The sequence below is a fragment of the Schistocerca nitens genome, chromosome 9 (assembly GCF_023898315.1).
Source record: "Schistocerca nitens isolate TAMUIC-IGC-003100 chromosome 9, iqSchNite1.1, whole genome shotgun sequence".
In the NCBI taxonomy this organism is placed as follows: Eukaryota; Metazoa; Arthropoda; class Insecta; order Orthoptera; family Acrididae; genus Schistocerca; species Schistocerca nitens.
Window position 1 is genome coordinate 211,104,856 of NC_064622.1, and position 14,750 is coordinate 211,119,605.

Here is a 14,750-nt window from a genome sequence, read left to right on the forward strand (position 1 = left end):
TACAGTCATTACCATGCACAGTTTTAAAACAAAAATATTCCCCATCTTTTTTTCCGTATAATCACGCTTCTTTATGAGGTACATATCCTGTAGTTTGACGGCGGGTTCTGTGACGTAAATATTTTAATAATTCATACACGGTGTTAAATTTCATATATCTGTCAATATTTTATTCAGCTTAATAATGGTCTTGCGTTGTCACACCTTCATATAAATGTTTTAAATGTGAAAACTAAATTTTTAAATTAAAAGCTGCCATCGAACTGTTTGAGAGTTTAGAAGAATGATAAGTTTTCATAATTTACGTCCATCGACGAATTACGTTTGTTTCCTATTATATAACTCAGTCGACACTGTCTGCAAACGAATCTAAATAACTCATCCACAAAATGCTGCAGTCTGCCTTGATAATTCACAACTTACTTCCGCCACTGCAATTTGTAATAGTTGCAGCCATATAGATGTATTCATATATAAAAGACAGCCTCGCCCTCAGTGACAGAAGAGAATTAGAGGAATGCAGAAGCGTTCAGTCGACTTTCTTCGTCTCCGTATCTCACGATCCACATCTGGCAGGGGCAGAAGGTTGTTAGCACACGGTTTCCCGACAGGAACTGTAGTAACGTCAAAAAGATCTTAAGTACTCGCTGTAAGACGGGCCGGATAAGAGATACAAAGGGTCTTAAAATGAAGGATAATTTGTCCTGGGCAGCCAGTGGCAACTCCGTTCTCAAGCTTAACATCCGACACCTGTGGCTGTTGGGAGTTTGGGAACTGGGTGAATCCCGCCTGTTCAAATTCCAATCTACTATCGCATTCGGATTAAGCTTATGGAGCACCGTGGAGTGTGCCCTAGCTGTTTACTTCATCTGGGGAGATCTGGAGCAAACCACCCTTGTTCTCCTGATCACCTTCACCTGCGGCAGCGGCGTCGCTAAAATGGCCGTCTTTCTGTACGACAGACGGCAGTACAACTCCCTGGCTCATCAGCTCGACAAGCTGCTGTCGCTCCAAAGCGAGTCCTGCTCAGAGGACCCTAACTTGGCAGCCATTTCTGAATGGTCCCGCCGGAAAGCTGCCCGCCTCACGCTGGGTCTGCTGCTCTTCATGCTGTCGCAGAGCTTCTTGTGGAACTTTGTGCCCCTCTTAGTCTACCCAGAGGAGCGGCGTCTGCCCTATGTTCAGCACCAATGGGACAACAACAGCCTGTACGAGTTCTCCTACACCGTGCAGGGCCTGTCGGCTATTTGGGTGAGCCAGATAAGCTTCGGTGTGGACTGCCTGTTCGCGGTCGTCATGATTCTGGTCGCGGCCCAGCTGGAGATCCTCGGACAGCGTCTTGTGAAGCTGAGAAACGACGTGGACATCGTCGGCGAGGAGAAAGCAGTTTCTGAGAAGAAGGAACTTGACAGCGAAACTGGTGAAACCATGTACGACGATTTGTGCCTTTGTATTGAAACTCACCAAGAAATCCTCAGGTAGGTTACTTGGCGCGATATCTGATTGCAAATACATTTCGATAGGTTACAGTTTTTGTTCCTTGCAAAACAATTTCCTAAATATTTCTCTAACCGCTATTTATTTTGAAGTATAAATGGTGTACCTATAATTTGACAGATTTCGATGTCATGTAGCGCTTTCATCACCAGTGTTATTATTTTCGCACTTTGATAGCAATATTTTGATTTATCGTCATTTTCATGTTTTCAGTAGTTCCTTAATTACTTTGTTACTGTTCTTATCATTACGATTGTTTTCCTCTTGGATATGTCGTCCATCTGCGGAACTAAGCAAAAATATGTTGATCTCTATACTATATGCGTTACGCTTCGATCAAACAGCTTTTCCTCTAATAAATCTAAGAGATTATGCTAGGAAAACATTCGTTTGTTTTATGATTTCTACAACAAACAGACTGAAACTGGCTAATGACCAGTTGTGGTACATACCAGATCTTCAGTTGTAAAGCTTATATCAAAATATACTCCCATAACAACATATCTGACGTTCAAAAGCTTTAAATCTTGACAGATACTACTTCATATCAAAATTTCACTAAGTTGCAGATGCGATGTATTCCATCAACTTTCACATAAGCTGTAATATATTTCCATTTACGATTCTAGAAAGGTTCGATAATGTATGTTTTGCCCAAGTACCCTTCACTGTGATGTAGACGTCGTAAAATCTTCACCGGGGTTCAGAAGAAAAATTGCTAAGCGAAAATATTTAAGTTTTTGGTATACCATTAACGTTCGTGATCAAGTGAATCGAAAGATCCCTTTCCATGGTATGTTGGGGATTTGGATTACACTTATTTTAACTTTTGTGCAGTATGTTACAAGGCATCATAGCTTCATGTTTAAATTGCTCACATATCTATCGTTTTCTGGCCCATTTACGAGGTAGTTTATACATGCATGTAGAACATTTATTTGCCGAAAATGGTTCAAATGGCTCTGAGCACTATGGGACTTAACATCTGAGGTCACCTGTCCCCTAGAACTTAGAGCTACTTAAACCTAACTACCCTAAGGACATCACACACAGCCATGCCCGAGGCAGGATTCGAACCTGCGACCGTAGCGATCGCGCGGTTCCAGACTGAAGCGCCTAGAACCGCTCGGCCACCACGGCCGTTATTTGCCGAGAAACGTTTCTTAGTTTCATGGTACATGATCTGGCTAATTGATGTACGTTTACACAAATATATTAACTAGCAACAGAACATCGTTTTACCAATTAGTTGTAGGCTTAAAACGAGTATGTTTTCATTGTTGTGTCAAGTGCTGCTCTTTACTCTTCGCTTTGAAAATTATGTGCTGAAACTTGATAACTACGCGCGACAAAGCTTGTTACTCAGGAATATTCCTTAGTACCATTACTCTATAGCTTCTGCAGTTTAACAGTAGCATACATTTTTATTTTTACTGTTTCTACAAGAATTCCGTGTCTCAAAGTACTACTAACAAAGTGAATGCACGTGTTCCTTGTTTAGAATGTGTTGTCACCCACTTATTTTGATCTAGAATAGAATTTACTATCCTTCTTCTGAACACGAAGATTGGCTATGCAAATTAATTTGAGTGCATACAGAACCAATGACTCTAAACTGAATCTATCTGTAACTGTAACTGAATATAAAGAATGGCTGCCAATAGTACACGGAATGGCTTCGTCATCATTCAGTCACAACACCCTGGCTAATAGTCCCATACTGAAAACCATGCTTTGTTAAAGAAATGCACCAACTGAATCATGTAAAAATGTTACAAGTGAATACAGTTCCTAATTCCAACTCAGAAAGTTCTTTTAAACCCTCCAGTTGTTTCTTACCTGCAACGGACCATTCAGCTCTGCCTTGTCTTGTTCCGCTGTAACAATACGGAATGCAGAAATGTAATTAATAATTGAGCAGCTAACTGCCTTATCATTCACTTTAGGCTACTTTGAAAAATGCAACTAACTGTTTACGCAAATGTGTAAGGAGTGAGCGTGTAGAAATATTACGATTTGCCGCCAGAGGTTACACTAACACGAAACTATAATCGTGCTTTTGCATTGTAATACACAATGTAAACTGATACGAATAAAGATTATTTAAGTTCCAAGTTAACTCTTTACTCTCTCTACAAAACATTTATAACTAAAAGTGATGGATGGCTAATAGTCATTAAGATTCTAAACACATGACCAATAATTTGCCCTGGTTACAAAAACGTAGATATTGTCGAACAAAGCGTAATCTTTACACTGCAATAATTACTCGGCTTGTGCTTGCAGCAGAGAAGAAGTATATTCATGTTTTTTTCCAAATGTGTCGCCTCTCTATGAAAGAATCTCAGAATTATTGTCTACTCCATTGAGTATCCAGATTAGATTCATTCCTTATCCAGCACGTCTGCCGTCAAAGCTACTCACTCACCGACGAGTCAACACACACACACTCTCTCTCTCTCTCTCTCTCTCTCGCTGCAGCCGACGCACTCTCTCTGTCCAGTTGCTACTTGAAACTTCAGGAGAAATCTGCTTTTGACTCTCCTGTCTTTCAAGATTGCAGTAGCAGTGTTTACATAGCTGCTGAGGCACCCTATTGCATTTAGGCTGGCTAGCTGAATCAAGCGTCCTTAATCTCATAGAAGATGTCTGGGACTGTTTGGATCAGCATGTGAAATACAGTGATCAAAATACCTACACTTTTGTTGCTCTACAGTATCTAATCTTCTATGAGTGCCTTCAGCTGGATAAGGCACTAAGTAAGGCCGAATAAGATTTCCATTGACTTTCCTTGCTACTAAGTCTACGTGTTCGAACTACTTCATAGCATTAGCCCTAAGTATTTAAACCATGCGACAACTCCAGATGTCTACCACTGAGGTGTAAATTGGATGTAGTCAAACCATTTCTCTCTCTTATATGCATTAGCATATTACCATTTGGTATAAAATGTAGAAATACTGAATAAGCTAAGACTAATGAAATTTCTCTCAGGGCTCAGTATGCAATCCAAGTGTACGTCCTCCACTATTTTCAGGTATTAGATGATTAACCGACGTTGCCCAATTACCTCGAATTCTCCAAAAAAACCAGGTCTTGAAAAAATTTTTCTAGTAACTTTAATCTCCGATAAACCATGCCTTATTGTTCTAAACGTTTTCAAAACATTCGGTATCTCTACTGCACCTGGGTTTAAATGTCGTTCGGACCATTATAAGTGACACTAGTACATATGGCGTCAAAGCCAAGAGCTGTCGTTTCGATTACTCTTTTATGTGACGCCTTCTCTTCACTATGCCAGCCTCTAGGAGTGATGTGTACGTTACCACCTACCCAACATACACTAAACGTAGAGGCAATTGTTGGAATGAAGAAGGTTTCAAGTCCACTATGCATAGTTCTACTGGAGATGAGGTTCCAACCCAGTTATTGTGCGATCCAAAATTTAAGGTAGGTTCCGAACCATCTGCACAAAGCGTTTTCCACATTCACAAGCATTCCCAGAGTTAATAAAACAGTCAAGAAGGCTAGGAGAGAGTTTCTACTAGATGGAGCAGATAAGCACTTACTAACGTCTTACTTATAGGGTGAATTGGCATCACTTACCATCAGTAAGAAGGATGTAGAGGAATTATAGGCAAAGTTTAAGCATTCTTGAGGGTATTTTTGTTGTGCTGTTGCAACTACAAAAATGTTCAAATGTGTGTGAATTCCTAAGGGACCAATCTGCGGAAGGCATTGGTCCCTAGACTAACACACTACTTAAACTAACTTATACTAACTTATGCTAAGAACAAGACAAACACCCAAGCCCGATGGAGGACACGAACCTCCAGTGGGAGGGGCCGCGTAATCCATGACTTGGCGCCTCAAACCACGCGGTCCCTGCACGCAGCAACTACAAAAATGCGTCATTTTTTAACCAGACGCGTTTCGCCTTTTTGAGGTAAAGCATCAACAGTGGTCTGTAATTAGGTTATTCACATTTTGATTTGCATTTATATCGATTAACGCTTCGTTAAGAATAAATTGATTTGTACCCAAGGTGATTTTCGGTTGATTTCTTGCTTACACTTGGAAATGCTGTCTGCAAGCACATCATTGTTTTTCTGTGTTAGAGACTGATAGTTTTGGTGTAATTTGTATCTGTTCTACAGCACTATGTTTATCACAACACACTTTTAAGCACACCACTTTCGTTTTTGTACTTCAAGTATGTTTTGTGGTTTGTTTTTAGTGTTGCCACCATAACCTTTCCACTATTTTTTCTTTGACCTGCAACTTTTTTTTCCCGATTGATTATTGTATGTGGGTAATCCTATTTAATTATCTTTCTGTGTACTTATGTATTGTGTAAGAGTAGATATGGAATATCGATGGAGAGATCTTTTGTGAGTGTAGGGGAGGGGGAAACCGTGATGAGTGGACATAACTGTGTAGCAGTGTGATGGAGTGTGGATTAGAGGAGAATGTGAGGTCACAGGTTCATTTCACTTCTTGCTCCTCACTTTAATCTGTTCTAAACAAAGAACTCTCTCTTAGAGGAAATACTGTAGTTATTTATTTAGTGGCTGTGTACTTGGCATTCACTGCTATGTTTATTTGAATATTCTATTAATCTCTTTACCCCCCCCCTCTCATTACTCTGTTCATCTGTTCATCTTCCCTATCCCTGTACATCACTTCCTGCCCCCTCTCTTCATCTGCTCCTCCAATATTTCTTTCTCTGTCCATCCCATCTCCTCTTGCCACTTCTCTCTGTCCACCTCCTACTACCTCCATTCTCTATCCATCTCCTCCTCTTTCCTTTTGATGTCCACCTTCTGCTCTCATCTGTGTGTCTAATTCTACTTCTCTTCCCCTTATTCTATTTACCCCCACCGCCCTCTCTCTCTCTCTCTCTCTCTCTCTCTCTCTCTGTCCATCTGCTCCTCTCCTTTCCCCTCAGTGTATGTCCTTGTCCTCCTCCTCCCTTATGTCTCTACATTATTGCTCTCAACCCTATTGCATGTTGCAGATCCTTAACCACCACAATATTTCATTCCAGAAGAAAATAATGTTTACCAAATATGGGCAAAATCGAAGCAGTGGCTAAGCTGAAGCTTTTCACCTGTGACTTTGCCTGCATAAACTCGAACATGTTTGAGACTGGTTCTGATCTATATTCCTACTATACTTGCCCAAGGATGCTGTGTGGGTGTTTTAGAAATTTGGTGTTGAACCTATGGCCTGTAAGGTAGGACGATGCCCTCTCACACATGCAGAGTTCAGAAAAGCAGCAATAACGACAGTGATGTAATCAGACAATTATCTCGATGTCGGTTCGACTACACTCCCTGGAAAGGAAATATTATCGCTAAAAGAAATTAGTGTACAGGCTGAGATGTAACTATATATTAGCAAAAGTGAAATCTTTGATTTTGGTATTTAAGGTTTATTTTAACTTTAAGTATGATTCCATGACATAGAAATATTAGCAAATTTATGTACAGGGTGGAAAAATATTATTATTGCGTCTTCAAAACTGCAATAGGAAATTCCTAAATTTTATAAGGTTCTTTAGTGGTAAGATGGTAATGACCATGTCTGGGAGTTGATAAATATACAAACAAATTAAATACAATTCGGGCAAGAGATATCAATTGCACTAAAATACACAGTGAAAATAACCAAAATTAAATGGGATCAGTAAAGAGCAATCAAAAAGAAGTACACAGTTAAAAGAATTCATAACTCTATAGTGACTGATCAATCCCTTTCGTTAGATGGGACATCTCACGTTTCAACTTTAATTAAGCCTGACAATTGTGAACATGTATAACTACAGGTCATGGATGAATGTACGAAAATTAGGATGGATGGAGACTACGGCAGTTCCGAGTGTCCATCGAATATCGCATGCTAGCGTGGGACAAGCACTTGTGATTACCTTGCATTGGCTGAGGCAGTGGCAGCTGCTTGTGCGAGCTATGAATCTGAGAACCTATTCTAAACCTCTCTCGATTATTAAACACCAGTCTGATACATTTCCTACGTCTTTGGTGAAGCTGAGACTCCTATTTTCCCCTAGCTAGGTTAACTGGTATGGTACACGCTATTTGGCAGGAACAGCGAGTATGTTGTTGCCCTAAAATCGCTCACAAGCATTAATTGATAGGTGCGGTTCTCTGTGCTTGGAGACTTTGCAATTTAACTCCTTACGACTGAAGAGGAGTCTATGAACAAGTGTTCTCATAATGACTGTCGCAACTGTCCTAGAAAGGCGCGAGTGACCTTGCTCAAAACCTTGACGTTTTTCGGCAAGAGAAGAAGCCAATTACTCTGTCTGAAGTTTGCCTATATCAGAGCTGGTGGCCACATGTTTTCTTTCTGGCCAATGAGGGCATACATACTTGTTTCTTTCGCAGGGCAGAGTTTAACTTCTACTGCTTAATACTAAGACAAACAGCTTTTTCTTTCATGCGAGTTTTAAAGCAGGTGGCCACAATGAGTCACCAATGTTTTTAGTTGGATTCCCCGGACGTTTATCTGCGATTTCCGGCCCTGATCCTGTAGAAAGGGTTTCTGAAGGTCGTCGATAAAAGCAGGGAGTAGGGCTGCTTTTCCCAGCAGCGTACACAGTGGGTGCAGCGTCTCATTGTGTCCACTAGGTATCCCGCAGTGAGGGTTTCAGCTGCACAAGAAGGCGTGCCGTCGTAAAATTCTCCTTTCTCTCAGAACTGCGTCTCGTAGCTCAGGTCAGGGCAATTACTTGCGTTCAGTTACTAGGGTGAGTGGCCGTGGTTTATATTCACGAAATGTTGGTTTCTTTATTCGCTTCACTTTATCTATCAATAAAAATCATGTATTTTTACATGACTATGTAGGGTGACATACTGAGTTAACTGCAATTGTTTCAGGAATTCAATGTAAGGTGCGTTATACGTTTGACACCTTACATATCACTACCCTTTTTTACTGAATTTAGACAATGGTTACGGCATTGTGTAAGTCAGTCGAAAATTATACTTTTTCTCAAGCATTGCATATTGTTCAACCACTTGGTTTAGTACTTATTCTATTTAATTCTGTTGGTTTGTATACTTTGTTATATGGTTAATTTTGTTACTCATTTGTCCCCCTTAAGTGAAGACTATAATATTTTTTTACTGACATCAATTTCTTTTTCTTTTTTATTTAAATGTGTTGTGTGTTTTAGATTTTATATTGAAGACAAGGAGCCTCTCACATCGATGTTTTAATACTTTTTTGTCAACCACTTACTATTTAAATCAGCTTAAAAGATTGAATACTTTATACGTAATCCAAAAATGTAGTGTTTACATTTTGCTGCTTCTTTTACAAAAATTATGATTCTAACAACTAATGTAAGCATCAAAATAATTCTTTGGCAAATCCTAATCATGTCAAAATTTTAAAAGTTTCTGTTCCTGATTTATGCAAATTCAAAAATATTGTAGCCACAAACAATGCTCATACACACATGTTATTATAAAAAATATTAGTCTAAGAGACAACAAGGTTTTTAAGAAATGTTGTATTGATAATTACACATGAATAAAATTTGAAAATATTACACTCATAGACAGTAAACGAACTTCACAAAAATGTTATCTTCAGGACACAATATAGATGAAAAGGTTTTCTTTTTAACATATTATTCTAACGAACGTTATACGTAAATAAAACATTTCTTTACAAAAATGCTTCTCCTGAATTGCTCATGAAACAGAGGTTATGAAAAGACTTTGGTGCAGTTCTCATTCAGACATTTTCACATATTGTATGAAGTGTTGCAAATTGTATGAAATCGATATGAAATCGCCAAAGTCCTATGTTAATTGATGTGCTCTTTGCAGGTTTTTCTTTGTCTGACACTGATCTTTACCTAAGTTCGATACTATTTTCATATGATGTCTATGAATGTTCTTGCGTGAGTTTGGCAACAATTGTCTTTGCATGAAGCTGAAGAACTTATACCAGATGTTTGTCAGCAAACCTTTGAGAGAGCAGCGACATTCTTCATCGAATTTTGCAACAGGTTGTTGCCATAGTTTGGTGTGACCCTCATAATAATGTGTACCTTTTACTGCTGCGTCTCATGGAGTATTGGCTTTAAAGACATGATTTTTTCATCTCAAGACATTGCTGAAGATAGTTTGTTTTTGTAGCACTTCGTAGACTACTAGTTTACAGTAGGATGGGTGTTTGCAAAAAGAGTATCTTGAAATATTTGCGCCCATCCTCTCTCTTCAACATCAGTCTTGGGACTCTTCATCCTCTGCTCTTCCAAGTATCTTCCTTTCTCCAGACTTGAACCTTGTCTCTTCTCTGGATAGCATATACGAAATTATTGACCACTAGTTGCTTTGAAATTTTATGTTCGGTAGTGTTGGGATGTGAGGTTCAGAATTGTTTTATTGATTTTCCTTCAGCTCTGTAGTTCAAAATAACATCGCAGTCTGACGGCAACAGTGCCATTCTACACGTAATATGTTTTTTCCCAATTGTGCCTCAGCCCGTCATTCCCTGCAGTCCTTCAAAATTGAGTATCGATCGAAAGGGAATTTTCGCAAGGCCTGAACCCAAATTCGATCTTTGGTGCTCATCTATCCTCCTTGTACTTTTTTATTACGGCAAGATTGCTACCGCAGTTAGGTACAAGAGTGCCTAGATTACAAATTGCCATCCTTCTCGTGTCCTTGCCAGCACCTCTGCATTGTAGAAAATAGTTTATCTCTTCCATTCACGTTCGATGTACATTTTCAGTTGCCATCTGCCGCATCGTCATTGGCAGTTGACGGTTGTTTCTTGCAGAGGTCGAGTACAAGAATATTTTCTTATAATCTACCTTATGCCTAATGCCTAATTTACGCGCTTAAGAAATTCTTTACATGGTCCGTCGTCCTATCTCTGTGTTACAATTCTCGTTTCTCTGTCAGGTTCTAGTTTGTTCCTGATATCTTAAGCTAATGACACTCCCTATGGTCGATATGTGTGGTGTCGTGGTGTGGCATGTTAGTAGGTCATGCTATTAGATCATCACCTTTGCAAACTCTATATATTATGTTAGTTGCTACATATGAAAATTTAAGGTACTTCTCAGTACTCTGTTTCTTCTTTCGCCCATACTCCTGGTCACGTCCTGTCTGGACGTACTTGACGGCTTCTTTGATATTATTTGCTGATGCTTATAAGTGATTATTTATCACACCTTTTAATATGGCTTACATGATGAAGTCCTAGAACATAACCTATCTCATTCTATGCTTCGTTCGTTCTGTCTGCACCACTTTGTTTGACTTGTGGAACATCGTTCCTTAGGTCTGGAAGCTCTTGCTCTTCCACCTACGTTTGACAGTGTTCATCCCTGGCCCAAAGAGAAGTGTAATCCTCTCAAATGTCATGCTATCCTTTCCCATGTCTAACACAGCTGTCTTTCATTCGAAAATCCGCCCCAATATCATGTCCACCGTTAATTTCGGTATGATAAAGAAATTGGCTTAGATCTTTTGACCTTGGCTGAAAAGCATTACCTTGTTTGTTCATCGACACCCGCAGCATGATTTTTGTTGAGACCCTTCACTTCAATCTCCTTCGTTTTCAAGATCGGTATTTCTTCGTTAGCATTGCATTGGTTTAATAAGTTTTCCGAAATCGCGGTTAACTCGCTTCTGCTGCCTGTTGACTACCTTAATTTGGACTTTTGCTACCAGGGTCTTCACAACTGGTTGAAACTCGACCGGTTTTCACTTTTCTTCCTCATCTCCCTGCAGTAAAACACCCTCTATGAATCATATATGAGTCGTTTTAGGAGTTTTACCTGTGAAATCGAACTTCCTGTCAGGTATGCCTCGACCACTATCTCTCTCTCTTCTACCAGTTCTTTTTCACATTTAACGTAGTCTTACCTCAATTCATCTATATTTGCCTTTTCTTTCTTTGTGTAAACTCCCAAATAGTCGCATCTAAATGCCCTTGATGTATCTCTGTAACTTTCATTCCTTGTACACATTGGAACCTATGCCCGATAGTTATTTATTTTCAGCTTCCGTCGACTGCGCATTATCGTCGCTGAGTTCGTTTTCCCTGGTCTCAGCCTCAAATAACTCTGCCAGTAACCACCCAATTAATATCTCCCCAGCATGATGTTATTGTTATCCTGCCTTTCTTTGATCCTTGCCATCCTATTTCCGCATTTACTACCTGTCGTTACTAAATGCTTATTTCTGTCGATGGTACGTTGTCCTCTTGGAATCGGCTCTCCCTAGTTTCCGTATTAAATAACTCTGCGATGCTAATTACTTTACCTGTTATCTCGACTTCCGTTATGCTTGCTTCATTTTGTTCTGGTAGTCCCATTTTTGCCAAATCCTCCCAACTACTTCGTGTCCAACCTGTTGTTTGTGGTATCTCGACTTCTTTTGGTGCCTGTGGTTCTGTTCACCTCCCGTGATTAGGTGCATATTTGTCTTATTACGTTGCTGCTGCTTGCGGGAGTAGGTGCGCTGTACTCCTTGTCTTTGCCGCTCTCTCTTCAATTCGAAGGTTTATTGGGGTTTGGTGGCCTTATCTCCACTTCTTCTTTCGGTCCTTCTTGTCTACGTTCGACCTGGTGACACGGGTTTCGTTGCTGGTAATTTGTCAGCCGGTTTGCCCTCCAATACCCATTGCGATTATCGTTATTCCCCTATAATAGTTATTGCCATTCCAGTGTGGTTAACCGTTGCCACTTCTTGTTCCGTAGCATACCCGTTTCTCTGTTGGAATTATTGTCACTTCTCTGCGCCAAGTTATCATGCGGTTTTGTAATACCTGACATTCCCTCGTGCGGTCTTTGGCGCATTTCGCTGTCTTTCATTCACGTTTTTCATCCGGGTTTCGCTTTTTTCTTGCCTCATCTTCCGAGAATATGAATTCTACTTCTCTTAAAATTCCTTTGAAGGCTTCCATGTCATTGCCTCCACGTCCTGCTAATGACTGTTGTTGCTTTAGCGTGGTCCCTCCCGCCGGAGGTTCAAGTTCTCCCTCGGGCATGGGTATGTGTGTTGTTCGTAGCATAAGTCAGATTAAGCTACTTTAAATGGAGTGTAGGTCTAGGGACCGATGGACCGGTTACGAATTGGACACTGCCGGTTCAGCCATCGCCATCTGCTGGCGGCTGCGCCGGCGCCATTCTGCCCATGTGGGCAATTGCTGACGGTACGTCACATTTTAACGTCCTGTCCGAATTTTAATACACTGCGCGTTGATCTTGGCCTGCCATGTACTCTGGATGCCATTTTAGCGGATGACCCAGGAGCAGCTGCTCACGTTCTTCGTTTTATCCACTTGACGAACCTGTCACAAAAAAAAGACCTCAGCAGTTTGTCCCTTAGGAATTCACACACACCTGAATACTTTTTATTTTAGTGGTACCTTCATGGTACACAATTTAATCAATTCTCCCTCACTGTACGGTACATCCAAACATTGGTTTTTCTTTCTGACTGCTTCGAAAAAATTGACACGGGTCTTCTCTCCGGAATTCTCGAAGTATGGATTTTGAAGTAGTTCATACTTCACCGTAGCGTGAGAGAAACTAATCTCTGAAATATTCACATGATCGACATATAGATGCTACATTTTACATCGTTTCTGGTACTGTTCGAGACAAATGGGCACATATGAAGTCTAGTTTTTGTGCTAATGTCGAATGTTCCGATAGAGTAACTCTGAATTGACCAATGAATGTTCGTGGATGCAGTGAGTTTCCTTCACGAAAATGCTGAAACTTCCTTACGGTGAGGAAATGACCATTATCGTACCTCGTCATGGTACCGTACGAAAGTCGAGAGTCCTCGCCACTTCTGTTCCAGATCATTTCACGTGTTAGTGTTTCACGTTGTGGTAAATCCATTACATATCGTCCACCGTAACATTTGCCTAGTAATGTATGAAGTCGTTGTAAAGGAACGCAATGACTTTCTTTCATCGGCTCTCCGCGAGTGTCGGTATGCTTTGCGCTATAACCTTCGCTCGCTTGCACTTCCTGCCGCTTCATCATGTGGTCCGCATTGTTCCGAGAAGTATGCATACGGTACCCAATGTCTTTGTGGTACGTTTGCTCTTCGTTAGTTTCGAAACGTGCCTGTGGTATCGTAGGTGGTCGGATATCGCGTAATTTCTTTTTCATCTGTGATCTGAGTTGTTTTTAGGTGAAATCTTTTTTTTTGTTTCTTGTGAAACTTCTTGCCTTCCTGGTGGTGTTATTGACTCGGAAGTTGTTACGGATTCAGGCCTTGCATGATCTTGATCACTTAACTCTTGTGTAGTTTGCAACAGCTCTTCTCTGAGTTTTTCGAACAGATTCTTCGATTTCGCTTCTATTCTCACGATGCGGGTATAGTACCTCTTGAGAACCGCTTTCGTGATGTGTTTTTGCAACACAGTATCTTCAAATGTTTGTCACGCTGTGCCTGTTGTTTGGCGTCTAATTTCTTTAACCTTTTCGGTTATCTTCGTAATTTCACCATGCGTGTTATCACGTAATGTTTTGTTGTCACCACGCAATGTTTGGATTCCAGTCTGTGTGTTGTCACGCAATGCTTTCACGCCCACTTGGACCTTGTAAATGTATGTTCTTAATTGTGTGTGAAATATTATTGAAGTTTCGATCACATTTCTGGATTCTTTAGCCTGTTCCTCTATGTGACATAACTGTTGTCTGACCTCACACAGTTGTTTCGTTGTTTCTGTTTTCTGCTCACGTATGTGCTGTTGCAGTTGTTTCGTCTGTTGTTTCATCTCTCTGTTTTGTATCTTTATGGTGCACGTTAATTGCTAAAGAATTTCCGACAGATTAACGGGTCCTACTACCTCTTCTTGCAACACTCTTCGCTTTGCGTTTACATTCTCGTGCCCGTCCGAAGCTAACTGCAGTGAACTATGTGATCACACATATCGACTTGTATTGCCTGTACTTGGTTGTGAGGGAGGCCTTATTATATATACTACGGGACCTACATATCGAGACGTTCCCCATCTTGCTGAACCTCTGCGTTAGGTGCCTCGTTGTTCTTTATTTACGTCCTGTTGCTCACCCTGATCTATTTCTCGCGGTATTGTGTGGTCTGTTATTCTGTCCTGAGATTCCTGCACATCTTGCTGGGTGTCAGTCTCAATTCAGTCAAGGTCTCGATCTGCCACTGCTAATCTCTCTGATTCCCGTATTTACAATTTTAACTGACGCGCCATACTTCGCTTAATCATGC

General features: G+C 40.5%; 1 protein-coding gene across 1 annotated transcript in view; it reads left to right on the forward strand.

Moving 5' to 3' along the window:
- The first annotated feature begins 547 nt into the window (after positions 1–547).
- Positions 548–14,750, forward strand: part of LOC126203676 (odorant receptor 43a-like) — a 44,391-nt gene continuing 30,188 nt past the window's right edge. The window contains exon 1 of the mRNA XM_049938042.1: positions 548–1,478. Within this exon, the coding sequence (XP_049793999.1) occupies positions 688–1,478 (791 nt within the window). The 5' untranslated portion in view covers positions 548–687. The remainder of the gene's footprint in view (positions 1,479–14,750) is intronic.